General features: G+C 44.0%; 1 protein-coding gene across 1 annotated transcript in view; it reads right to left on the reverse strand.

The window, feature by feature from the left end:
* The window catches only part of FA2H (fatty acid 2-hydroxylase), a 51,301-nt gene extending 32,268 nt beyond the window's left edge, over window positions 1–19,033 (reverse strand). The window contains exon 1 of the mRNA XM_060000854.1: window positions 18,702–19,033. Coding sequence (XP_059856837.1) covers window positions 18,702–18,971 — 270 coding nt within the window. The 5' untranslated portion in view covers window positions 18,972–19,033. The remainder of the gene's footprint in view (window positions 1–18,701) is intronic.
* Window positions 19,034–26,828: the final 7,795 nt, after the last annotated feature.

Consider the following 26,828-nt stretch of genomic DNA (forward strand, 5'->3'; position numbering starts at 1 on the left):
AAACCCCTGACGTGCACAAAACCCAAACCAAAACACAATCCATGCCTAGCAAGTGACAAGCCACAGAACTCCCAAAGTACACCCACGTCCCACTCGCCCAGTCACTGCAAGGCAGCTAGCTCTGCCAGCCACTCTCCCTGTGTTCATGGTAGGAAGATGAAAGGAAAAGAGAAAATGAGCAGCAATAGGAAACCTGTACCTGAGGTGTGCCCCACACCTCTCTCTCAGAAGACGTGGAGATGTAGACAAGACATTCCCAGCCTCCTGGGTCCCTGATGTCAGTTTGCTGTGGACCCAGCATTGCTCTTACTCGTGAAATGAGCCCCCTTGGATGACATCACCAGCAACCTTGTCACCAGAAGCAGGAGCCAGCATAGGTGGGCATTCCAAGACATCAGAAAAGGGGGCCAGTGGATTGAAAATAGTAAATTACCACTCACAGCTCGCCCGAGCACCCCACAAGTTTTCAGGCTACTAACTGGATTCTCTACCAAGTCCTGCCATGGAACATCCGTATCCAGGCAGATCTCTTCTGCTCTAGCCTCTAACCTTAGACGAGGGCACCATTTCCAGGAAGTCACCAAGAGTCAAGTGGACACAGTTTTTTCCCAATGAAAGCCGAACTCGGGGATTTGGAACAGCCCGAGGGGAAAACTCCATCTGGGAGCCTGTGCTGGGGAGGTTGACCTGGGCATGGTCGGGGGGGACCAGGGGAGCTCTCTGAGGCTCACTTCCTTGGTCCTGCCTTACAAAACCCCGCCTCGCCTGCAGTGGTAGGATGGGTGGGACCAGAGCTTCACCTCTGATAAGCAGCATTAGCAACTGCAGCAAATGAGCTCCTCAAGGTTTAGCCTTTTGCAGATTCCACGGGACATTTCTAGACTGTGCTCTCTCAAGTCTTAGACCTCAAGGCACCTCGGGTGGGCTTACAGAATGTGCTATCCACAGGGAAGACACACTTAAGCCATCTAAAATATATTATCTCCTGACTGACCCAACTTCTATAAAACAACCAATGTCAGATGTAACACTCCGTCTGTAAGGATGAATCTCAAAATACTATTTTGCTGTTTTATTAAAGGAGAAACAAGACCATTGATTTACAAATAACCTCATATATCTCTATTCCAGAGACAAGATTCCTAAATGTGCCTTTTGTAATCTAATAACTTAAGAAAGAAAAATACTGTTGTTCTCTTTGTTTACAAAATGGCAAATGATTATATTGCCAGAAACAATAAAAGCCACTGAACTGTTTTGTAAACAAAACAATAAAAACAACAACAAAAAACAACCTGTCTTATACCCACTACTTCTTTTTACTTATTCAAGCAATTTCCCCCTCTCCCTTGCTCAGGCATGGAATCTTCTCCCATTCGTAGCTGAGGATGTTGATGTTCAAGAGGTTGACTGGCTTCCCTCCAGTGACACAGTGAGTTCAAGAACATAAGACTGTTGAACTCTAAACCTGTCTTCTTTTCCACCCTCATTTATCCTGACAATTTCCAAATCCACTGCACATTTCTCAAACTAGCCAAGTCTACACAGTGAGCCCTAGAACTGGTACCGCCTCATGAGTAATAGCCTACACGCCACGTTTTATGCTCAGGTGTTTATACTCATCGCTCTAATGATGCTCAGCCCCAAGGGATGACGTCCTTGATCAGCCTCAAGGCAACTTGTCCTTCTGGGTGGCCAGTGCCTCTCTGACATGGCCACATGTCAGGGACATCACTGAATACACGATATGGTGTGATCACGTAGAGAGAGAGCAAGAAGGAGCCATCTGAGAAAGATGCAGGGACACCAGCTTTCTGGTGTCCAGATTAGGGTGCCACTATCCTAGAGAGAAATGCCTTGTGACTCTGGGCCACAGCTCAGACCAACGCTTTTTTGCCCAAGAGAACTTTCTGCAACAATGGGAATGTTCTAGATCTGTCCTGTCCAATATAGTAGTCACTAGCCACATATGTCTACTGAGCGCTTGAAATCTAGCCAGTGTGACTGAGAAACTGAATTTTTATTTATTTAATTTAAAATTAAATTGCCACATGTGCCTCGTGGCTACCATATTGGACACCAGATTTCTGGACTCATATATTCAGCTACTATTTGAAATCTCTACCTGGGTGTTTCCTGGGCATCTCAAACCTGATGGGGTCCTAGTGAACTTTAATTGCCCCATCCCAAACCATGGACCCCCACCCCAGTATTCATCATTCCACAAATCAAACCACCTAATTGCTCAGGTCAAAACCTTGAGGTCACTTTCAACTCCTCTCTTCCCTCACTCCCAATGTTTAATCCCTCAGCAAGACATTTCCAATTTCTATCTACTTCTTTCTGTCCCAATGGCCTCCCAGTCCAGGCCACCTCTTTTTGTCATCTGGACAACAGGGATGGCCTCTTAGCTCTCTTCCTGTTTCCATTCTTTTTAAATTAATTAATTAGTTAATTAGTTAAGTTTTGGCTTTGTTGGGTCTTTGTTGCTGCACGTGGGCTCTCCCTAGCTGTGGCGAGCGGGGGCTACTCTCCACTGTGGCGTGTGGGCCTCTCATCGCGGTGGCCTCTGTTGTTGTGGAGCACAGGCTCTAGGTGCGCGGGCCTCAGCAGTTGTGGCATGTGGCCTCAGTAGTTGTGGCATGCAGGCTTAGTAGTTGTGGCGCATGGGCTTAGTTGCTCCGTGGCATGTGAGATCTTCCTGGACCAGGGCTTGAACCCGTGTCCCCTGCCTTGGCAGGCGGATTCTTAACCACTGTGCCACCAGGGAAGCTCCCTGTTTCCGCTCTTGCCTCCCTTCAAGCTACCATCCACATGGCAGCCAGAATCATCTAATAAACTATAGACCAACTTTGTCAGTGTTCCGCTTCAAGTCCTCCAGGCCCTTGTTCTCAGAGTAAAATCTAAGCCCCCTACAATGACCTGTGAGCCCCGCTGAGGTAGGGCTCCTGCTGACTCCCCGCTCCAGCCCACACCCACTCCCCGTCGCCCACAGCACTCCAGCAACAGCAGAGCCGCCTTTTGCATGCCTGATGTCACCAATCCTGCCAGACCCCGGGACCTTAGTGCTTGCTGTTCCTCTGCCTAGAATGCTTTTTCACCCAGTTCTTATGACAGCTCCTTTTCATCCATCATATATCAGTTCCCCAGAGAAGCCTTCCCTGACCATCCCCATCAGAAGCTGCAGCTGTCACTCTGTCACAGCCCCCTGATCTAAAATATATTTTCTGTCTGTCTGTCTGTCTATCTATCTAAAATATATTCTGTTACAGCTCTTGCCACCACCTGTAATTGTCCTATCTATCTCCCTCTGTCTACTGGTAGGTACCCCCCATGAGGGCAGCGAACAGTTGTCTTTTTATCCCCAGCATCAAGCTTGGTCTGGGCATGATGAGACTATATTCACTATGTTTGCAGGTGAATAGAGGAGGGAATGGTGGGGAGAAAGAGGCAGCCCTGCAAGCCCCTGGGACCACTGGGGCAGTCGTCAGCCTCTGTTTCAGAGACCAACTGTCCCTGACCAGGGTGTGTGTCCCCAGTCCAACATTGTACTTGTCCAGGTGAAGACAGAAGGACAGCAGGTTGGTGCAGACCCCACACGCCCTACCTGGGGGGAGGGGTCACTCTGAGAGACTGAATGTTACCACTCTCCAGCTCCTCCAGGGGGTAAGTGGCCTCACCCAAGAGAGTCTGAGCACATAGCAACTCAGATCTTAAAAGCATCCATCCCTCACCACCTAACAGGAACCTGCCTTTTCTTAGCAGAAGCCGGGGCTAAAGGGGCTCGTAATCATCTATCTCAGTTTAATCTACATGTTCTGTCTTACAGAGCTCACACGATGTCATTGAAGCCGCAGAAAATCCTGTAGTGATGCAAGGAATAAGGAAATCAAGGCCAAGAGAGGTTTAGTGACTCATGCGATGTCACGTAGCCAGTAAGACCCAGAGCTAGACCCAGAGCTGCAGATCCCCGGCGCCTCCTCTCTCCTGGAGGGGAGTAGGATGGGCTGCTAATTCAGCGCCCACCACACAACTGCTCTGCACTAAGCTCCACTCTGGGAGCTTGGGGACGCTGATTCTTCAGTAATTCCAAGAGATCTACCTACTGAGCCACTTTCAGTGACTCCAGCTTTTCCATCTCCATTTTCCCTCTGCCCTTAGCCTTCTGGGACAGTGGGTTGCAAACTTTATGTTGTTTCTAAGGCACACAGAGAGCTTGTTAAAAGTACAGATTTTTGGGGTCTTGCCTTCAGAGATTCTGATTTTGTAGATTTGGGGAATGGCCCAAGAATATGAAATGTATATATATACATACACACACACATATATCTATATGTGTGTGTGTGTGTGTGTGTGTGTGTGTGTATATATATATATATATATACACATATATATCCTTATGGCAATTAATTCTCTAATTTAGTTTCATGTCTATTTTTTCACCCCCAGTGAAACATCAAACTTTTCATCGCGGTGGCCTCTGTTGTTGTGGAGCACAGGCTCTAGGTGCACAAGTCTTAAAATATTAGAATCTCTGTTGCTACTAGAGCCATTTTTCTGAAATATAACGCAGTTCTCCAGTGCCTATCACATTCACTTTCTTCTAGGTTATTTGAGCGGCAGAAGTTGTTTAACGATATCTGTATTGGGAGGAATATTATCTCTCTGCACCCCACCGCTGCCAAGTTCATGTCTACCCAGAACCTTGTGAATGTGACTTTATTTGGACATAGTGTCTTTGCACTGATCATGTTATCATGAGGTCATACTGAGTTAGGGTGGGCTCTGAATCCAATATGACTGGTGTCCTAGTAAGAAGAGGGGAATTTTGGAGACACAGATGCAGAGACACAGGGAAGAATGCTTTTGTGCAGATGGGTGCGGAGACTGGAGTGATGTATCCACAAGCCAAGGAACACCAAGCATTGCCAGCTCCACCAGAAGCTAGGAAAGAGGCAAGGAACAGATTTTCCCTTAGAGCCTCCAGAAGGAACCAACTTTGCCAACTCCTTGATTTCAGACTTCTAGCATCTAGAATGGTGAGAATAAATTCCTGTTATTTTAAGTGCCCACTTTGTGGTATTTTGTTACAGCTGCTCTAGGAAACTAATACAATTTCATTAGAAATGTGATGCCTTGTTACAGGTAACCATTCATGTGCTGTTACCTTGTTTTATTTTCCCACTCATCCTTTAAGAACATATTTGGGAGTGATGTCCATGATGTAACTACCCAGTATTTTTCCAGCTTTTTATTATGAAACAATTTAAACATGCAGCCAAGGTGAAAGAATCTCACTGTGAATACCTGTATCCCTACTACCTAGATCCTACCATTCACATTCTACTCTTTCTTTTTAAAAGCACTTTTGGTACATACCTTAATTAAAAAATACGTTATTGCTAAAAAATGCTAACCATCACCTGAGTCTTCAGTGAGTTATTACCTTTTTGCTGTAAGAGGGTTTGAAATATTGTAAGAATTACCAGAATGTGACACGGAGACACAAAGTGAGCAAATTCTGTTGGAAAAATGGCACCAACAGACTTGCTTGACACAGGGTTGCCACAAACCTTCAATTAAAAAAAAAAATGCAGTATCTGAGAAGTGCAACAAAGTGAAGTGCAATAAAACAAGGTCTGCCTGTTTACACTGTGTGATTCCGCTTCTGTAGTATTCTGCATGTGTCTGAAAGAGGAGGAGGATCAGAGGACAAAGAAGTACCTCACTGTGTTGTGTCACCTGTGGACAGTCCTAAGTAAAATGTTGATCCTTGCACCTCCCTACCAGCTAGTCTCACTGCCCTCCCCCCAAGGCTCTTGGAAACCCAGTCCCTACATTACAGTATGCTCCTATTACCCAAATAACACCACGCTGGGACCTCCCTGCTTCCCAGAGCCTTTCTCCAAAGCCATCTCCTCACCAAAAACCCCAAACCAGCATTCCCTCAGTGTGCTCCAATTCTGCCCAGTTCTAGCAGGAAAAAAACCTAATTTACGTGATTGACATTAAGATCTGAATGACCAGAGACAACCCTTTTAACCTGTCAGAGTTCTCATGCTTTTAATTGAGCTAAGATTTCTAATCTCTAGTTGATAGACCTTCAGACAATACTACTCAACGGTAAAATGATTGAAAAAAAAAAAAAGCAATTTTTAAAGGCTGGTGTATACCAACATCTAACGCTTGCAATCATGAGGTCATATCTTTAGAAGCAATTACTAAATATGTGTTAAATTTATTTGCCTCCTTTAAAAAAATTGGGTATAAACTTCATATAGTAAAAAATTACCAATCTTAAGTGTATTGTTTGATATGTTTTGACAATTATATGCCTCCTTGCAGCCAATGCCCACATCAAGATGTAGGACATTTCCACCGTCCCAGAAAGTCCCAGGAATCTATTTTTAGTAAGGCCTCATTTGATTTTGATGAAAGGAAGGTAGAGAGGGATAAGTATTCAGTTCCCTTGACCAGAGGGACAAGAAGTTTTAGATTTACAGGTGCCAGTTTCCCTGATAGGGCTCCTTCCCGGCTCTCCTAGCCTCCCCTGTTCATACACACATAGAACTTGACCTGTAGGCCCCTCCTCCAACTACAAGCTGTGGACACAAAGCAGGAAAGGTACACAGGACCCGCCCCCATGCTGAGTTCCAGCGGCAAGGCTGCCTCCAGACATTCTCTCCACACCACTCCTCATCCTTGCATTCCCTGCTGAAATCACTACCATTCCACAACCACTGCACACCCACTGTGCACCCCCCCCTTCCCATGGGCTTTCGGACTGCGGCAGCAGCCTGTCTGAGCTTCCCTGAGCCACTTCCTCCCTGCTCCAGCCACACGACATCAGGGTCAGGGCGTGCTGGGCAGCCACAGCCCCTGAAAGTCAGACTTGACTGTATTTCCCCAAGGCTGGCAACATGGTCCAGAATTGATGCTCAGCTCTTGTCCCGCCCTTTGCTTTCTCTAGTGGAGCAGGTGGGAGCAGGATGGAATGGAACAGAAGGAGGAGAGGGGGAAAAAAACCTGAATGGCTAAAACCTAATAAGAAAATGAGTGATTTCATTACTATAGCATAGAGTCCAAGAATAGACCAAAATATAACTGTGAATGTTTGATGTGTGATAAAGGTTTTTGTTTTTGTTTTAAATCAGTGAGAAAAGATAGCTTATTCCATAAATCTACTGGGATAACCAGTTGGTCACTTGGAAAAATATAAACCTAAAATAATCTCTATTTTATTCTTTACACCAAAAAAAAAAAAAATCCAGGTAGATAAAACATTTAAGCAAAAACAAACAAACAACAGAATCATTAAGGACAAAAACTGTGAGAAAGATACAAAATATTTTTTGCTTGCTTTTATATATAAAATCATAAAGTAGAGGTGGTCTTTCTAAGAATGATAAGATGACAGCTTTTACTACATGGAAAACTGAAACGTTTAAATGGAGAAAAGAAAAAAATTAAACAAGCCAAAAGACAAATGAGAGCTGGAAGACAAGTAGTATTATGTATGATGGAAAATAGGCTAATATTCTTTATACATAAAGAGTGATATAAATCAATAAGAAAAAGATCAACTATCCAGTACAGATGGACAAAGGACCTGAACATGCAGTTTACCAAAAAGGTGCAAATAATTTAGAAATGTATAATTTGAACAGGGAGCAAATTTTTTCTCCCATTGGCAAAGATTAAAAATACTGGTAGTACACAGCATTGGTGAGGGTGTGAAGGAACAGGCATGCTTGTATGCTTTTGGAGGGAGTTTTAATTGGTATAACCTTTTTAGAGGGCAGTTTGGCAATATCCATCAAAATACAAAATGGATATCATTTTGATCTAGAAATTTCACGTCTAGGACTCTATATTACAAATTTATTTGCATATGTGTGCAAAATGATTATGTAAGGATGCTTCTTGTAGCATTGATACAATAGGGAAAAACATCAATAGGGACAGCTATCAGAAAGAATGTTGACAACCTAGAAGAAATGGACAACCTTCTAGAAACATACAGCCCACCAAAACTGAATCAAGAGGAAATAGATAATTTGAAGAGACTGATCACTACACGTGAAATAGAATCTGTAATTTAAAAAACCCCCTACAAAAAAAGTCCAGGACCAGATAGCTTCACAGGAGAATTCTACCAAACAAACAAAGAAGAACTTATACTGATTCTTCTCAAACTCTTCCAAAAGATTGAAGAGGAGGGAACACTCCCAAAGACAGTCTCTTAAGCCACCATCACACTGATACCAAAACCAGAAAAGATATCACCAAAAAAGAAGATTACAGACCAATATCTTTGATGAATATAGATGCAAAAATTCTCAACAAAATATTAGCAAACCGAATCCAACAACACATAAAAAAGATCGTACACCACGACCAAGGGGGATTCATCCCAAGTTCACAAGGATGGTTCAACATATGCAAATCAATCAATGTAATACACCACATAAACAAAAGAAAAGTCAAAAACCACATGACCATCTCAATAGATGGAGAGAAAGCATTTGACAAAATTCAACATCCATTCATGATAAAAACTCTCACCAAAGTGAGTATAGAGGGAACATAACTCAACATAATAAAAGCCATTTATGATAAACCCACAGCCAATATAATACTCAACAGTGAAAAGCTGAAAACCTTCCCACTAAAATCTGGAACAAGACAAGGATGCCCACTCTCACCACTTCTATTTAACATAGTATTGAAAGTTCCAACCACAGCAATCAGAGAAGAAAAAGAAATAAAAGGTATCCAAATTGGAAGAGAAGAGGTAAAACTGTCATTATATGCAGATGACATGATACTATATATAGAAAACCCTAAGCACGCCACACAAAAACTACGAGATCTAACAAATGAATTCAGCAAAGTAGCAGGAAACAAGATTAATATTCAGAAATCAGTTGCATTTTTCTACATTAACAATGAAATATCAGAAAGGGAATGTAAAAAAAAAATAACTTTTAAAATCACCCCACCCCCAAAATATACCTAGGAATAAACCTGACCAAGGAGGTGAAAGACTTATATGTTGAGAACTAAAACATTAATAAAGGAAATCAAGGGACTTCCCTGGTGGTGCAGTGGTTAAGAATCTGCCTGCCAGTGCTGGGGATATGGGTTCAATCCTGGTCCAGGAAGATCCCACATGCCACGGAGCAACTAAGCCCGTGCTCCACAATTACTGAGCCTGCGCTCTACAGCCAGTGAGCCACAACTACTGAGCCTGTGCACCTAGAGCCCGTGCTCCGCCACGAGAGAAGCCACTGCAACGAGAAGCCCGTGCACCTCAACTAAGAGTAGCCCCCACTCGACGCAACTAGAGAAAGCCTGAGCGCAGCAGTGAAGACTCAATTGAAACATAAATAAATAAATTAAATAAAGGAAATCAAAGAGGACTCAAAGAAATGGAAAGATATCCCATGCTCTTGGACTGGAAGAAAGAATGAAGAAAACTTTTATTGCTGATGTGTAAGGAAGTACAAAACATGTCATTAGGTGAAAAAAGCTGCAAGTTGCCAAGCAGCCTGTACCATACAACTCCTTTATGTGGGAAATAGATAGAATAATATATGTGTTTCTCTGAGGCCACATAAGAAATTGTTGGTAGTGTTTACACAGGGACTAGGTTGGGAGGGGCACTCAATATTTTTTTTGCACATTACTTTTTTTTTTTTTTTTTTTTTTTTGCTGTACGCGGGCCTCTCACTGTTGTGGCCTCTCCCGTTGTGGAGCACAGGCTCCGGATGCGCAGGCTCAGCGGCCATGGCTCACAGGCCCAGCCTCTCCGCGGCATGTGGGATCTTCCCGGACCGGGGCACGAACCCGTGTCCCCTGCATCGGCAGGCGGACTCTCAACCACTGCGCCACCAGGGAAGCCCTGCACATTACTTTTAATGATTTAAATTTCTGTATGAACTATGTTCATGGGTAATTATCACAATAGAGAAAAGGAGGGACAAAGTGATGGCTGGGGTTACTACCATCTGACAGTATACAATATAACAAAATGCAAACTGACTGCAAAGTGGAAATTCAAAATCAATGCAAAAACTTAGAAAACTTTCATGAAGTCAATGAAAGTGAGAGAAAATTGTTTTAGTTACAGTTCCACTGCCAAATAAGGATCTGGCAAAGTCAGGCTGTTTAACACTAAAATACAGGCAATCAACAAAGGGTGAGGCCCTTCAAAAGAGGAGGACTTGTTTATTAAAGGATCAAAAGAGATCCTTAGCCCTTAAATACTCTTGCTAAAATGACCTTTTTTGAAAAATTTTAAAATTTTGGCTGCATTGGGTCTTCGTTGCTGCACGCGGACTTTCTCTTGTTGCGGTGTGCGGGCTTCGCATTGCGGTGGCTTCTCTTGTTGCAGGGCATGGACTCTAGGCACGTGGGCTGCAGTAGTTGTGGCTCACGTGCTCAGTAGTTGTGGCACACGAGCTTAGCTGCTCCGCTGCATGTGGGATCTTCCCAGAGCAGGGATCAATCCCGTGTCCCCTGCATTGGCAGGTGGATTCTTAACCACTGCAGCACCAGGGAAGTCTCTAAAATGACCTTTATGATCACACAGTGAACAGCCAATGCAAAGTTTAGAATGTCACAATGTACTTTCATACGTTTTTGTCAGAAAAACCACACATGCGCAAAACAACACTACTTGATTCATTATATGCTCAATTTAAGAATCAGCACCCAACTGCAATCTGAATTTTGCTGTCAGATTTTTTTTTTTTTTTTGGCTGTGCCACAGGGCTTGCAGGATCTTAGTTGCCCAACCAGGGATCAAACCCGTGTCCCTTGCAGTGCAAGCACAGAATCCTAACCACTGGACTGCCAGGGAATTCCCTTGCTGTCAGATTAAAATAAACTAAAGCAAACAACAAAAAAAACTTTTCAGTTTCATTTTTAAAGAGTATCATTTTCCTTCTCTCAACCACTTGGCTCATTTTCTATGAAGTTTCGGTCTTCATTTAAAGTAGATTCACTTTAAGTGACCTTTAATCCTAGGAGTCAAGGACTTTCCTACTCAGGTTCAAGAACAACTGAGTTTTTTTATGGCACCCTGTCTCCAACCTGCATAATCTTTTACACCTGGCACTCCAAAGGGTCTTGCCCAGGACATGGGGAAGCAACAACTAAATCGGGTTGGTCTGTCCTGGTGCCTAACTTGGGATCATGGAAGCTGTATTTATTCAGCTAAATGTAACTTCTTATTCCTCCATGGCAGCCAGTCTCAAAGTGTGGGCCTTAACTTGATTTAAAAATGTGAGATCCTGTGATAACAAATGGAAAAAAATAAAAATAAAAAAATAAAAATGTGAGGTCTTTCTTTGATCTTTGTGGGTAAGTGATGCTTGTTTCATAGACATTCATTATTACATAAGACTAGGAGCTATTTATTAGCAACTAAGTGGGTTATTATGGACTATTAACATTTGGGATTTATAAAACAAAGCTAGCCATTACTAGAGATCCCTAAAATCTCCAATTCCATTTTCCAGTGGGAAAGGTAAGCATCACGCAATGCTAAGCAATGTTAAAAGGTTCTGCTGGGCATAGAAGAATGTACAGAACTAGAACTCTACTCCCTTTAAATTCTATTTGTTTTAAAGGAGAAACTATGACTAATTCACTTAGGTAATTATCAACCACATTTGTTGTAGATTACATGGTTCACTCTAAGTGTGTAGTCACATGTACTTCCATCAAAGGAATTTTTGGCTACTAGCTTTCCTCTAACAGGACCTTAAGACATTCTGTATGCATCGTAGTTCAACACATCCCCTCAAATTTGCTTATCTGGTACTGCTATTTTAACACCTTGCAATATAAATACTATCGAAGTCAGAAAACAAAGCATTTGAATAATTATGTTTTAGGGCAATGCTTCACAACAACAAATCCTGAGTATGAGGTTTCTATTTCTCAGTGATAACTTTACAGCTGTTGGTAGCATCAATTTTTTTGTTCCCCAGTCTTGTTACTATGACTGAGTTTGTTTTCCATCAGAGGGCAAGAGCAGGTGGGGAAACGGTCGTTAGAATCTTCTGCCCATCTTAGATGAGCAGCAATTAGAGAAGACTGAGAATCACCATTCGGAGATGACACGCTTTAGAGAATTTTGCATGAAAAGACACAGGAAAGAGTAAACAGAACTGGAAACCCAGGAACCTGGGTCCTGCCTATGCACATCATCCAGACACTTATAGACACATGGGGACGGGTCACAGCCCTGAGAGCAACGAGGGCTCTCAATTGGCATTTTCTATGGTTAATTTCACTTCTAACCTTGCAGGGATGAACTTCAGTAGCCTGGTATGGAAGACGTTTTGCCAACTCTTTCTGGCGGCAAAACACTGAGGGCAAGGGTAGAAATGAGTGACTCACTTGATAGTCCTCCATCCTTTCCATCAACTCCCAACCCTTTTAGCTAACAAAAAAGAAACCGGAAAGAGGTTTGTCTCTGTTTTTTTTTTTTTTTTAACATCTTACTACTTGAAGTATCTTGTGTGCGCTAATATCACCACTTTCCTTTTCAATCTGGTACACATATCAGTTTTCCAAGCAGTTCATTCATTCATTTATTCAGACATTTGTTACTTCCTGTTGGCAGGCACCAGTGTGCTACTGTCTCCTAGGGAAACCCAGATGAATCAGGCAATTCCAGTCTTCGGAGAGTTTACAGTTTAGTAGAGAAGATAAGACACATAGTGAAAACACAGTGAATAAGGAAGAACATTTTGAATGCTGTAATGTAGGGAGAGGCCAAGTGCTATGAGAGTTTGGGAGAAGGAAAAACCCAGTTCTAGATGGGGAGATAAGGAGAATCTCTGTGGAAGAAATAGAGTTTGAGATGGACTTAAAGGATGTGGCAATCGGGAGCCACTGAAGATTTAGGAATCCCGCTGTAACAAAACCACATGCTCTTTGGAAAGCTTCACAAGGCAATGGGCTGAAGGAAGTGTTGGCAAGGAGAGACCTGCCCAGGAGACTGCTGCAATAATGAGTATAACGCAGCTCTGGCCAAGGTAGGGTAGTAGTGGGTAGGCGTCCTGGAAGGAGGACTAAGGAGACTCATGAGGATCGGCATGGGGTCTGTCCCAGCCTCTGGCTCTGGTTTTTTCCAATTATCCCCCATTTTCCCCTCTACAGCCTCTGGATTCTCTAGGACACAGCAAGGAATGGAGACAGTTGAAAAACACAGATCATCTCCCAGACGTAGTAGTGGGTGAAAGAAGCTGTACAGCAGAGCACACACTGTGTGACTTTTCTGGAAAATGTAAAGCAAGAGAAACTAGCAGTGGAGACTGAGCCGTAACGACCAGGGGTATAAGGGGTGAAGTAGGCGGGATAATGCACCCCCCCTTCAAAAATCTACGTCCCAATACCTGGAACCCGTGACTATGTTACTTTACATGGCACAGAGGACTTTGCAGGTGTGATTAAAGATTTTGTGATGAGGAGATGATCCTGGATATCTGGTGTGGGGGTGGGGGCGGGGGGGATGGGAGCACAGTGTAATCACAGGGTTCCTTATAAGTGAAAGATGGAGGCAGGAGAATCAGAGTCTGAGAACGAGAAGGGACAGGAGAACAGAGGTCAGAGCAATGTGACTGCTGGCTGGGGGCCAGGAGCCAGGGAACACAGGCAGCCTCTAAAAGCTGGAAAAAGGGAGGAAACGTTCTCCGCTAGAGCCTCCAGAAGGAGGGTGCCCTGCCAACTCATTTCTGACTTCTGACGCTCCAGAAACACAAGAGAATAGATGTGTGTTGCTTTAAGTCACTGAGTTTGTGGTAATTTGTTACAGCAGCAATAGAAAACCAAAGGGGTGAGGTATCCAGAAACCAGCTGAGGACAGTGTGTCAAGCAGCGGGGAGCGATCGCCATGTCGAGAGTTGCTGCCAGGCCAGGTGAGAAGTGACCACCAGGGTTAGCCAGGTGAAGGTCCCGATGGCCCTGGCAAGGGTACTTTCAGTGCCGTGGTGGGTTTCCGAGAGAACAGGGCGCTTATTTCCTGTCTGTCTAAATGAATGAGGACGACATATGGACCAACAGTGAGTTGTGGGTCTTAAGATAAATAAATAAATAAATAAGGAAAGGGAAGATGATGGATGCTGCTCAGGCGTCAATTTGGGTTCTTCGCTGGGAATGTTTCCAGAAATGATTACCCTCGGGTGTTGCTGAGATTCCTGTCTATTTCTTTTTATTTCCCCCATAGAGTCCTAATTTCCAACCTTCGCCCTAATTTGGGTCTCGAAGCCCCTTCTATCACTGAATTCTGAGGTGACGCCAGGGGGCACTCTTGGAGCCTGTGTTTACCCTGTGTCACATGGAACCACAGTGACTTGTGTCCCTGGCTCTCTCCCAGCTTGCGCTAGCTTCATCCTCCAGGTAAGGCTCACCTGGCACCACAGCAGGCCAGGGCTCACAAGTCCCTGGCAGGTAGCAAAGGACGGTGGCTGCTGACTGGCCAGGCAGGCCCACTTAGGAAGCCTTGTTGTGGGCTAAGCAGACCTCGACCCCCTTCGGTTAGCAGATTTCTCACATCCACTCCGCTCTGCAGGCAGGGGGAGTTTAAAAGTTTCCCAATCATCAGCTTTTATCTGAATTCTCAGCTGAGACCGGCATTCCAAGCTGGGCTGTGCTCGAGCTGTTCCGGAGCCCCGGGTGGGGTGGGGATCCTGAGTCTTCCTGCACTTAGATCTCCTCCCTATGGCCCATCCCCATTTAGTTACTCAAGCTCCAAAGTTCTGAACGGCTGGACCCCCAAAGCCTGGTAGAACCACATGTGGCAGAATCTGGGGACTTCTCAGCCACTCAGAGACAAATACACCTTGTGGGATTAGGAAGCAACACACATTCAGACATTAGGGTTAACCCAACAGCAGGGGCTGGGGAGTCAGGGCTTGCCTTCCTCTAGGGTCTCCCCAAACAGAGGGCTTTTCTCCAGGGGCATGGTCAGATGTCTGCCCACAGGAGGCCCCCTCAAGGTCTGGGTGTGTAAGACGGGGGGAGTATGATCTGCCTTTTCAGTTCTATTCCTCTTGGTGGCAGGTCTGGAGTGAGAGAAGGATTCTGGTTGGACTGTGATGAAAGCTGCAGCTCTGTCACCAGAAAAATGCACAACCACGCATGTTTTACACACAATTTCATCTCTTCCATCAACCCCAGAAAATGGTCCATAGAGCTCCAGGGTTAAGAAGCTCTGCTCCTTGTGTCTTCCAAAGTGTGACACTTACTCCACTGATGGTGATCAGGATTTTAGGGGATAGGAGGATGAGCACTATTTTAATAGCTCTATTTTTAAAGTGCATCTAAACCCTGATTTCACTGGTAATATTGCCTAGGGGGAGTAAACGGTAAAATAAAAAGTGAGTCTACTTAAAAATAAATATTAAATAGTTCAAGTCATATGCCAATTTGGAAAAAAACTGGAACAGTGATTCGTGGATAACAAGTCTGGGAAACAGTATCTATGGTCTTGGGAGGTTTGGACCCAAAGTTATTTTCTTTCCTATTTCTTTAAAAAAATTGCTGGTTGGGCTTCCCTGGTGGCGCAGTGGTTGAGAGTCTGCCTGCCAATGCAGGGGACACGGGTTCGTGCCCTGGTCCGGGAAGATCCCACATGCCGCGGAGCGGCTGGGCCCGTGAGCCATGGCCGCTGAGCCTGCGCGTCCGGAGGCTGTGCTCCGCAACGGGAGAGGCCACAGCAGTGAGAGGCCCGCGTACCACACACACACACACAAATTGCTGGTTGCAGCTCACTCAATGGATTTCATGCCCCACTAACAACATGAGCCACTCTTATCTAAGCTTGGAGTGAGGAGCCCTGAGCGCCCAATCGAGGAGAGGGCCTGGCTTCCCTGCTCAGCCATCTCCGATTCACTTCCTCAAGTCCAGGGCTACAAAAGATCTTGTCTCATCCCCACGGTATGTTGGCTCAAACAAGTTTGACTTGTTTCATGTGTGTGTGCTTCCCTGTGAGTGTGAATGTGTGGGTAAGTGTGTATACAGAGGGGGTGTGGCAAAGTGGGGGAAAGGGGAAACCAGTGGGGCTGAGCCTTGTCCCTGGAATTTCATGGCAGAGCTCCAGCAGGCTCCCTGCTGAGGACTACACTTGGGAAGAAGGACTTCAAGGAGGGGCACCATTCAGAAATGAGCTCCAAACAACAGAGCTGGTTCATGACACTCCCCTTCCCCATCAACGCCCCTTCTGGTCTTCACACTACAGGAGCTGGGTTCTAGCCTCAACAGGTGTCAGCATCCCTGGTCCAGCAGGAGGAGATGGGAGAGGTGGAGAAGGCAGCATGGGGGTTGCCAGAAGGGTTTAACCAGAGAGAAGAACAGATATGTCTTCTCTCCATTCAGCCCTTATGAAGATGGTTTCTCTCTGAAAAGATATCTTCTCCAGATTTCTCCTCTGAATACCTCTCTTCCCCAATAGAAAGACAACCCTACACTAGTTTCCAGAATAGTAGACAGAAGCTGACGAGCAACTGGAGTATTGGGTGACTACAGACGTTGGTCAAGTTTGGGCCATGGGTTTGTAAATGTGGTGTTAATTTTTAGTTTTCTTCCCACATCCTCAGGTGGGGGCCCAGATATAAGGATGCCTGAAACATGGCTACACTGGGACTCTTGGGGTAACAGGTGAGCGCAGGGGTGAGAAACAAATTTAGACTCAGTACTCTCTGAAGGTCAGGTAAAGCAAAGCAAAACAAAGCCAAATCAAACCATAGTGCTGGGTAGCTAGCAGAGCTAGGAGGTAAAGCCATCTAGGGCATCTAGCCAGGAGAGGTGCTCTAGATGGTGCTGAGAGGAGAGGCCACACCCTAAGGCTCCTGTTTATAGGACACAGTTACAATGTAGGATGGCTTCCATGAGCCATCACGAGCCTGGAAGTCTCTAGTATTCCGGCTCCCACCTCTCATTTCCTGCACTCAGCTTCAGTTATATCTATGGCTAAACCTTCTGCCCCTTCAGCATGACCTGACACCTAACATCAGCTTCCAAGATTAAACTGGGCCCCTGCTGCAGAATGCTGAGTCCTACCATTTTACATATGAAGTCTCCCAAATTCAACCTTCCCTTTCCCTTGGTCATCGTCACCGTTACCTCTCACTTGGGCTATAGGGTAGCCTCCCGCCTGGTCTCCTCACACCCACATGGGCTCCTTCCACCCCTTCTTGGCATCGCAGCCAGGATGCTCTTCCAAAGATGCAGATCTGACCATGCCACACCCCTGCTTGAATCCATTACCTGGCTTCCCATTGTTCTTAGAATCAAGTCCCAAAACCTGACCACAGCGGCCTTGGCTGATCTCCGGCCTCCTTCCACTCCCTCTCCTTGCCCAACAGCCTCTGGTCACATTGGTTTTATTTCTGTCCCTTGACTCTGCCAAGCCCTTACCCTTCAGAGCCTTCACACATTCTTTTCCCTCTGTCTGGAAGGTTCTTCTCACCACACTTCACCTGGCTTAAGCCCTATCCATTGATTAGCTCCCAGGGTAAATATCACTTTCTTCAGAAAGCTCTCCCTGATTCATACTCTGATAGCACCAGGTAATTGAAGAATTATTGTAGGATTAGTATGTTACCTCATTAGCCTGTTAGGTCCATGAAGACAGTATTGCTTTTGTCCATTGATACCTCCTCAGTGCCTAGCTCAGTACTGCCAATCACTAAGGGACCAAGTGAGTGAGTGAATAAGTGATTAAAGAATTAGGCAAGATGGCCTAGTGAAAAGCCACCTGGAACAGTGAGAGACAAGTCTTTTCATCCAAAGATCTAAAAGCACTTGCTGGGGCCATCTTAAATGCAAGAGCTAGAAGCAGGGAACAACTGTTGGTTTATGTCCAAGCATGATGGCCTCGCTGTCACCAGTCCTACAGCTGGGCCTGGGGAAGTCCTGAAGAGTCGGTTTTCCTCTGGCACAAGCCTACCTGGAACCCAACGGATAGGATCATCTCCCAGGCCCAAGGATCCTTGGGATGGAGAGAGCATTGATTTTGGAATCAGACACACCTGACTTTTCCACTAACTAGCTCAAATTACCTCAAATTCCAAATTGACCTCAAATTACAGTGCCTCCTTGATCCTCAGTTTCCACATCCTAAAATAGGGATAACAAAAGCCACCCCAGGATCACTCAGAGGTTTAAATACAATCACGAGCCTGTGGTGCACAGCAGCAGGCAGCCCAGAGTGCTACTCCCTTCTCCCCAGCAAAACTGGCTTACCCCTGTCACGTCACTCTGCTGGACACCCAAGCCAGCATGCAAGACAAGGAATAAAGGGAGGTCTGAGGGGTGGAAGGACATAGGCCACCCAAGACACTGCGCCAGCCTCTCCACGCAACCAGAGAAGCCGCTGTGCAAGACTAGGGTGGCCCCAGGAAATCCAAACTAGCTGAGAAGGGTGACTGGCACCTTATGAGATGGGAGAAGTAGCAGATAGAGGAGGGACAGGGGAAATGCTGGAGAAGAAGGGCAAACTCCTGGTTGGGGCGGGGGTGGTGGTAGGCAGGGACCTGTTACCTGGAGAGAAGAGAGGTGAGGGCGGAGGCTGTCACCTTGGGTCCTCCTAGAGGGCAGGTGAACGCGGCCTGCCGGGGAGTGGCGAGTTGGGGCGGGGAGGGTGGGGGGAATAGAGGGTGTGTGACACCCGGGCCCGGCTGTACCTGAGGGTCTCCTTGCAGGTCTCCCACGTAGTACTGCTCGAGCCAGCGGCGCGCGTTGTCCGAGTGCCGGTGTGGTGGCCCATCCAGGTCGGCGCTAACATCCTGACCAGCCCGTGCCCGCAGCAGCTGCTCGCCCCCTGGGTGGTGCCGCACGAAGCCGGTGAGGTCGTAGAGGCGGACCCCGCAGCGGACCCAGCAGGCGCCGGCCGCCAGGCGCCGCTGGACCTCGGCGGGGGAGAAGGAGGCGGCGGGGGGCGGAGCGGGGGCCATGGCGGGAGACGGGAGCTCGCAGCTCGAAGCCTGCGTGTCTACTCCGCGACCGCCCTGCTCGCCTCTTAACATCCCCTGAGCCGCTGCCGCCTTGACTGGTCAGCCGTCGCCGCACCTGCTCATTTGCATGCCGCGCTCCCATTGGCCGCTCCTAAGGACGCTGCCTGTGTCCGGAGGGGCTCCTTCCCCATTGGCCGGCAGGACGCCCAGCCGACCCGAGCGGGCCGGGCCACGGGATGCCCGCCCTCCGTCAGGTGGTTCTGGGCAGGTAGAGGAAGCGCCAGCCAAGTGTGTCTCATTGCAAGAGAGCAAAGGCGGCGGGAGGATGCAGGTGGAGCAAGTCTTCTTGTTGCCGGCGGCTGTGTGGACGGACATCCTCAATAGCCTGTTCGCCACCGGAATAACTCTTCTGCTGCTGCCTTATAGGAGAAACTTGCAGTTTTCCTTCCTCAGGCTGCAGGAGTGGGTGAAGAGTGGGGGAGGCAGCGTGAGAACTAGAGTAAGGCAAGGGAGACACTGGCCTCTGGCGCCCCCAAACTCAGTAATCACGATATACAATATTTTAATGTAATATTTTTTAAAAAATCATGTCGTGTACAGAACAATGTGAATGTGCTTAATGCCACTGAACTGTAAAGTTTAAAATGGTTAAAATGGTACATTTTATATTATGTATATTTTACCACAATAAAAAATATATATATAACAAAGAATTTAAAAAAATAGGAATATTGGCAAACCACAGGCAGTGGCGCTGGCCACCTGATTTTGTATATAAAGTTTTAGTGGAACCAGGACTAGTGAGAGGAGTGAGGCAGGTTGGTGAAAGTGAAGGGTTGGATCTCGTCTTTAACACTGTAAGTTCTGGTATTTTGTTCATCATGGATTTTTTTGTTTGCATTAGTTTTGAATTTTTAAAATGCTGCATTAAAATACTTATTGTTTTTGTTTTTGTTTTCGGCTGCGCCATGCGGCAAAAAGAATCTTAGTTCCGGGAGGAGGAATCAAACCCCTGCCCCCTGCAGTGGAAGCTCGGAGTCCTAACCACTGGACTGCCAGGGAATTCCCTAAAGTATTCTTTATCTTGATTACTGAGTTTTTTTGGCACACCCTTAACTTTTGCCTGCAGAATGGCTGCCTCAGTTGCCTCACTCTAGTCTCAACTTCTGGGGAGGATCCTGAGGGATGAACAGAGAATCCTGCTGCCATTATAGGAGGGGAAATAGGGACCTAAAGAAGTGAAGCCTGGTAGTCATGCTGGATGGAAGGGAAGAGCAAGTGCGCTCAATCCAGTTTTGTTTATAACAGGGGAGAACTGCACACAACTTTAACTGCCCAGCAATTGGGGATCTCACCTGAACTCATGATTTGTAATAAAAGGATCCTGGTACTGAGGTTGCCCCATTCAACTGGCCTTGGTCTCTCTCAGCAAAAGGTATTTTCAGGGTCACCCCTGTTTATGCTCTTCTGGGGTTGGGCCTCTATGCTGGGCCAGCGCTGTGGGGGAAAGCCTAGCTCAGATGCCCTAGGGGCCACCCCAACTACAGACACGTCCAAGGCCAGGAGAGTTGTTCCTTCCTTCTCTCCTTCCCAAGACTTTCCTGGCTCACCCTCAGGGAGTAGGCAAGAGTTTGGCTGAGTATACGGGTCGGCTGTGGAAATGCTGTCCAACAGGCCTGGAGGGAGGCCTTAGGTCACTAACTTTGCTTTTCTCAAGCAGTGAATACATAGTCACTCTCACTCCACTTCCACACCTACTCTGTTCTAAATACCTTGCATGTGCAAAAGCATTCAAACACTCCTGGGTGTCCTCCAGGTACTTCCTGATGACAATATCTGTAGGCCACCCACATTTGGATTTTTCACCGTTGCCTTAAACTCGTATTGTCTGAAGTTAAACAAGCAATTTAATTTTTTTTTTTTTTTTTTTTGTTGTACGCGGGCCTCTCACTGTTGTGGCCTCTCCCGTTGCGGAGCACAGGCTCTGGACGCGCAGGCTCAGCGGCCATGGCTCACGGGCCCAGCCGCTCCTCGGCATGCAGGATTCTCCCGGACCGGGGCACAAACCCGTGTCCCCTGCATCGGCAGACGGACTCTCAACCACTGCACCACCAGGGAAGCCCCTAAACAAGCAATTTAGTCATCTATTCAGAATTGTAACATTTCTTACCATAGTAATTCCACTTATAGAAATTTGACCTTTCAGATTACTCTATAAAGATGTGTAGGGAGGAAAAATAATTTTCCTTCTACCCTTCTAGGTTCTTGGCTGAGACACTCCCTGAAATAAAAGATTAATAGGAGAACAACAAACTTAATTTCATATGTAAGGGGACCCCAAAGGTATGAGACCCAAAGAAGTGACCAGGGCAGGCAGCTTTTATACCTTTTGGACAAAGAAACAATAAATTTGTGAAGAATTGACAAGACAAAGGAGTTTGGGCTTGGAGTAGTACATTAGTAAAGAAGTAACAAGATTTTTTTTATACAGACATCTCAGCTCTGACCTCCCTATCTTTAGTGATAAGAATGCCCTCTACCCTTCTGGTACATGCAAGGTACCTTTCACATGGAAGACTTATTTCCTGCTTTTAGGGGGGACAAAGCAGGGTCAGAGTGTCCTTCTTGTACCAGCTGTTTCTTAAGTAAATTTAATTCAAAATAATCAAGAAGCCAAAATGGCATATTTTGGAGTGGCCTGCCCTGAACCCCATCAGATGTATGCATAATAATATTAATTGCGGGGACACCCCTGGCAGTCCAGTGGTTAAGACTCTGCCCTTCTGCAGGGGGTGCAGGTTCGATCTCTGGTTAGGGAACTAAGATCCCACATGCCGTGTGGTGTGGCCAAAAAAATAATTAATTAATTGCGACATTGCTTATAGACTAGAAACAACCCAAATATTCATCACTAAGGAGGACTGATTAAATAAATGATGGTGTATTCAGTGGAATACTATGTAACCGTTAGAAAGAATGAGGTAGATCTATGTGTACCGATAGGGAACAATCTCTATGATACTGTAAGTGGAAAACAAGAAGAACAGTGTGTATGGTATGCTAATAACTGCTATTTTAAGTTCTTTAATTTTTAAAGTGCTTTAAATGCAAACAAAAGAGTATGTATACGTTCTAAAGCAAAAATAGTATAATTAATTCACTGAATTTCCCTCCCAAACCAAGAGCTAGGACATTACAAAAATTGCACCTACTCCTACACTCCAAAACTTCCATCTTTCTGCCTCTTCCCAAGAGGTAATCACTGTCCTGACTTTTGTTAATGTCCATGAATCATTTTGTTAATGTCCATGAAAATTTTTTTATATTTTTATCACATCTATATGTATGCTTATACAATACATTGTTTAGATTACCTTGTTTCTGAATTTTATGAAAATCGCATGACACTGTATTTTGATTTATGTACCTTTCATATTTTACTCAATATTTCTTTAGGGTTCATCCATGTTCTTGAGGGTCACTGTAGGTCATCAATTTTCACTGCAGTGTCATATTCCACAATACAAATTTATTTACCCATTTTCCTTTACTTGCAGATACAAATTTGAGGGGTTTTTTTCTATTATAAGCATTCTTGTACATATAGGTACTTCAACTATACTTCAATAAAAATGTTCTATTTCAAATAATAAAACTCAGAATACTCAGAATGTATTTTTTTAATTAATTAATTTATGGCTGCGTTGGGTCTTCGTTGCTGTGCATGGGCTTTCTCTAGTTGTGGCGAGTGAGGGCTACTCTTCGTTGTGGAGCACGGGCTCTAGGCACGCGGGCTTCAGTAGTTGTGGCACTTGGGCTCAGCAGTTGTGGCTCACAGGCTCTAGAGTGCAGGCTCAGTAGTTGTGGTGCACGGGCTTAGTTGCTCCGCAGCATGTGGGATCTTCCTGGACCAGGGATCAAACCTGTGTCACTTGCATTGGCAGGCGGATTCTTAACCACTGCACCACTGTATTTGTTTTTTTCATTTTAACATCTTTATTGGAGTATAATTACTTTACAATGGTATGTTAGTTTCAGCTTCACAACAAAATGAATCAGTTATATATATACATATGTTCCCATATCTCTTCCCGCTTGCGTCTCCCTCCCTCCCACCCCTCCAGGCGGTCACAAAGCACCAAGCTGATCTCCCTGTGCTATGCGGCTGCTTCCCACTAGCTATCTACCTTACGTTTGGTAGTGTATATATGTCCATGCCTCTCTCTCGCTTTGTCACAGTTTACCCTTCCCCCTCCCCATAGCCTCAAGTCCATTCTCTAGTAAGTCTGTGTCTTTATTCCTGTTTCACCCCTAGGTTTTTCATGACATTTTTTCCTTAAATTCCATATATATGTGTTAGCATACAGTATTTGTCTCTCTCTTTCTGACTTACTTCACTCTGTATGACAGACTCTAGGTCTATCTACCTCATTACAAATAGCTCAATTTCGTTTCTTTTTATGGCTGAGTAATATTCCATTGTATATATGTGCCACATCTTCTTTATCCATTCATCCAATGATGGACACTTAGGTTCTTTCCATCTCTGGGCTACTGTAAATAGAGCTGCAATGAACATTTTGGTACGTGACTCTTTTTGAATTTTGGTTTTCTCAGGGTATATGCCCAGTGTTGGGATTGCTGGGTCATATGGTAGTTCTATTTGTAGGTTTTTAAGGAACCTCCATACTGTTCTCCATAGTGGCTGTATCAATTTACATTCCCACCAACAGTGTAAGAGGGTTCCCTTTTCTCCACACCCTCTCCAGCATTTATTGTTTCTAGATTTTTTGATGATGGCCATTCTGACTGGCGTGAGATGATATCTCATTGTAGTTTTGATTTGCATTTCTCTAATGATTAGTGATGTTGAGCCTTCTTTCATGTGTTTGTTGACAATCTGTATATCTTCTTTGGAGAAATGTCTATTTAGGTCTTCTGCCCATTTTTGGATTGGGTTGTTTGTTTTTTTGTTATTAAGCTGCATGAGCTGCTTATAAATTTTGGAGATTAATCCTTTGTCAGTTGCTTCATTTGCAAATATTTTCTCCCATTCTGAGGGTTGTCTTTTGGTCTTCTTTATGGTTTCCTTTGCTGCGCAAAAGCTTTTAAGTTTCATTAGGTCCCATTTGTTTACTTTTGTTTTTATTTCCATTTCTCTAGGAGGTGGGTCAAAAAGGACCTTGCTGTGATTTATGTCATAGAGTGTCCTGCCTATGTTTTCCTCTAAGAGTTTGATAGTTTCTGGCCTTACATTTAGGTCTTTAATCCATTTTGAGCTTATTTTTGTGTATGGTGTTAGGGAGTGATCTAATCTCATACTTTTACATGTAGCTGTCCAGTTTTCCCAGCACCACTTATTGAAGAGGCTGTCCTTTCTCCACTGTACATTCCTGCCTCCTTTGTCAAAGATAAGGTGACCATATGTGCGTGGGTTTATCTCTGGGCTTTCTATCCTGTTCCATTGATCTATATTTCTGTTTTTGTGCCAGTACCATACTGTCTTGATTACTGTAGCTTTGTAGTATAGTCTGAAGTCAGGGAGCCTGATTCCTCCAGCTCCGTTTTTCGTTCTCAAGATTGCTTTGGCTATTCGGGGTCTTTTGTGTTTCCATACAAATTGTGCAATTTTTTGTTCTAGTTCTGTGAAAAATGCCAGTGGTAGTTTGATAGGGATTGCATTCAATCTGTAGATTGCTTTGGGTAGTAGAGTCATTTTCACAATATTGATTCTTCCAATCCAAGAACATGGTATTTCTCTCCATCTATTTGTATCATCTTTAATTTCTTTCATCAGTGTCTTATAATTTTCTGCATACAGGTCTTTTGTCTCCTTAGGTAGGTTTATTCCTAGATATTTTATTCTTTTTGTTGCAATGGTAAATGGGAGTGTTTTCTTGATTTCACTTTCAGATTTTTCATCCTTAGTGTATAGGAATGCCAGAGATTTCTGTGCATTAATTTTGTATCCTGCTACTTTACCAAATTCATTGATTAGCTCTAGTAGTTTTCTGGTAGCATCTTTAGGATTCTCTATGTATAGTATCTGCACCACTGTATTTTTTAAAAAAAGAAATGAAAGGTATAAAGAGCAGAGATGAAGGCTTAAAAATCTCTCTATTTGCAGATAACATGATTGTTTACATAGAAAACATCAACTAATTTGCAAAGCAACCAGAACTAATAAGTGAATTTAGCAAGTTCACAGGATCCAAGGTCAAAATACAAAATCAATTATGTGTTAACTACTATCAGCAAACAATTGAAAAATAAAAATGTTAAATTCCATTTATAATAATGTCAAAAAGCATGAATCATGTGAACTAATTGAAAACTACAAAACCCTGCTGAGAGAAATGAAAGAGCATCTAAATAAATGGAGTTCATGGATATAATAAGTTCCAAGTTCATGGATTGGAAGGCTCAATATTAAGATCTCGAATCCTCCAATTGATCTAAAGATTCAATCCAATCCCAATCATAATCCCACTAGGTTCTTTTAAAGAAATTGATAAACAATTATATAATTGAAATTTGCTAAGAGAGTAGTACTTAAATGTTCTCACCAAAAAAAGAAAAGGAAAAAGAAAGAAAGACAAGAAAAAAATTGACAAACTGCTTCAAAATTTACATGGAAATGTAAAGGACCTAGAATATCCAAAGCAATATTGAGAAAGAACAAAGTTGCAGACTTACACTTCCTAACTTCAAGACTTAAAACTTCATATTTGAAAGAGTGTAGTGCTCTCATAAGAACCGACAAATAGATCGATGGAACAAAACAGAGTCCAGAAATAGACACAAACAGATAACGCCATTTTGTTATTTTACTGAGATACAAAACTTGACCTTTTTAATGTATAGTTGTCCCTTGGTATCCACAGGGGATTTGGTCCAGGACCACCACCCTCTCCCCACAGATACCAAAATCCAAGGATGCTCAAGTCTTTTATATAACATGGTGTAGTATTTGCATATATACATCCTCCTGTATACTTTAACTCAGCTCTAGAGTACTTATAATAACTAGTACAATGTAAATGCTATGTAAATAGCTGCTGATGCATAGCAAATTCAAGTTTTGCTTTTTGGAACTTTCTGGAAATTTTTTCCCCAAATATTTTCGATCTGCAGTTGGTTGAATCCGCAGATGTGGAACTCATAGATATGGAGAGACAACTATACAGTTCTATGAGTTTTGGGCATCTTCTATACTGTTATAAAGATCAGGTTTGTCTCTCCTTTTGTCAATACCACATTGTCTTTGTTATTATAATAGCCTTATATTAAATCTTGATATCTGGTAAGTCTACTGCTCACTTCCTGTTCTCCTTTAGCATGTCTTGGCTTATATTTGGATTTCTCCTTTTTCATATAAACTTTAGAATCATTTTGTTAATGTCGATGAAAAAGCCTATTTGGATTATGAAAGGAATTGCATTGAATCTATAGATTAATTTGGAAAGGATTAATATGTTTGCAATACTGAGTCTTCCTATTTATGAACTTGAGCTATATCTCTACTTATTCCAGTCATATGTAATATAGTTCCATGAAGTTTAAAATTTTCTGCATACGGGACTTGCATGTATATGTTAAATTAATTTATAAGTATACCTTACAGGGTTTTGTTTTGTTTTTGCTATTGTCAACGGCTTCTTTTTTAAAAAACCTTTTTTCGTTGAAGTATGACATCCGTAGAGAAAAGTACACAAAATCATAAGGGTACAGTTCAATGAATTTTCACAAAATGAACACACACTTACCAGAAGATAGGACACTAGCAGTTCCACAGAAATCTCCCTCATGCCCTTTTCACATTACTACTTCCTTTCTTCCCCAAAGAAAATCACCATA

The sequence above is a fragment of the Delphinus delphis genome, chromosome 20, assembly GCF_949987515.2.
Source record: "Delphinus delphis chromosome 20, mDelDel1.2, whole genome shotgun sequence".
In the NCBI taxonomy this organism is placed as follows: Eukaryota; Metazoa; Chordata; class Mammalia; order Artiodactyla; family Delphinidae; genus Delphinus; species Delphinus delphis.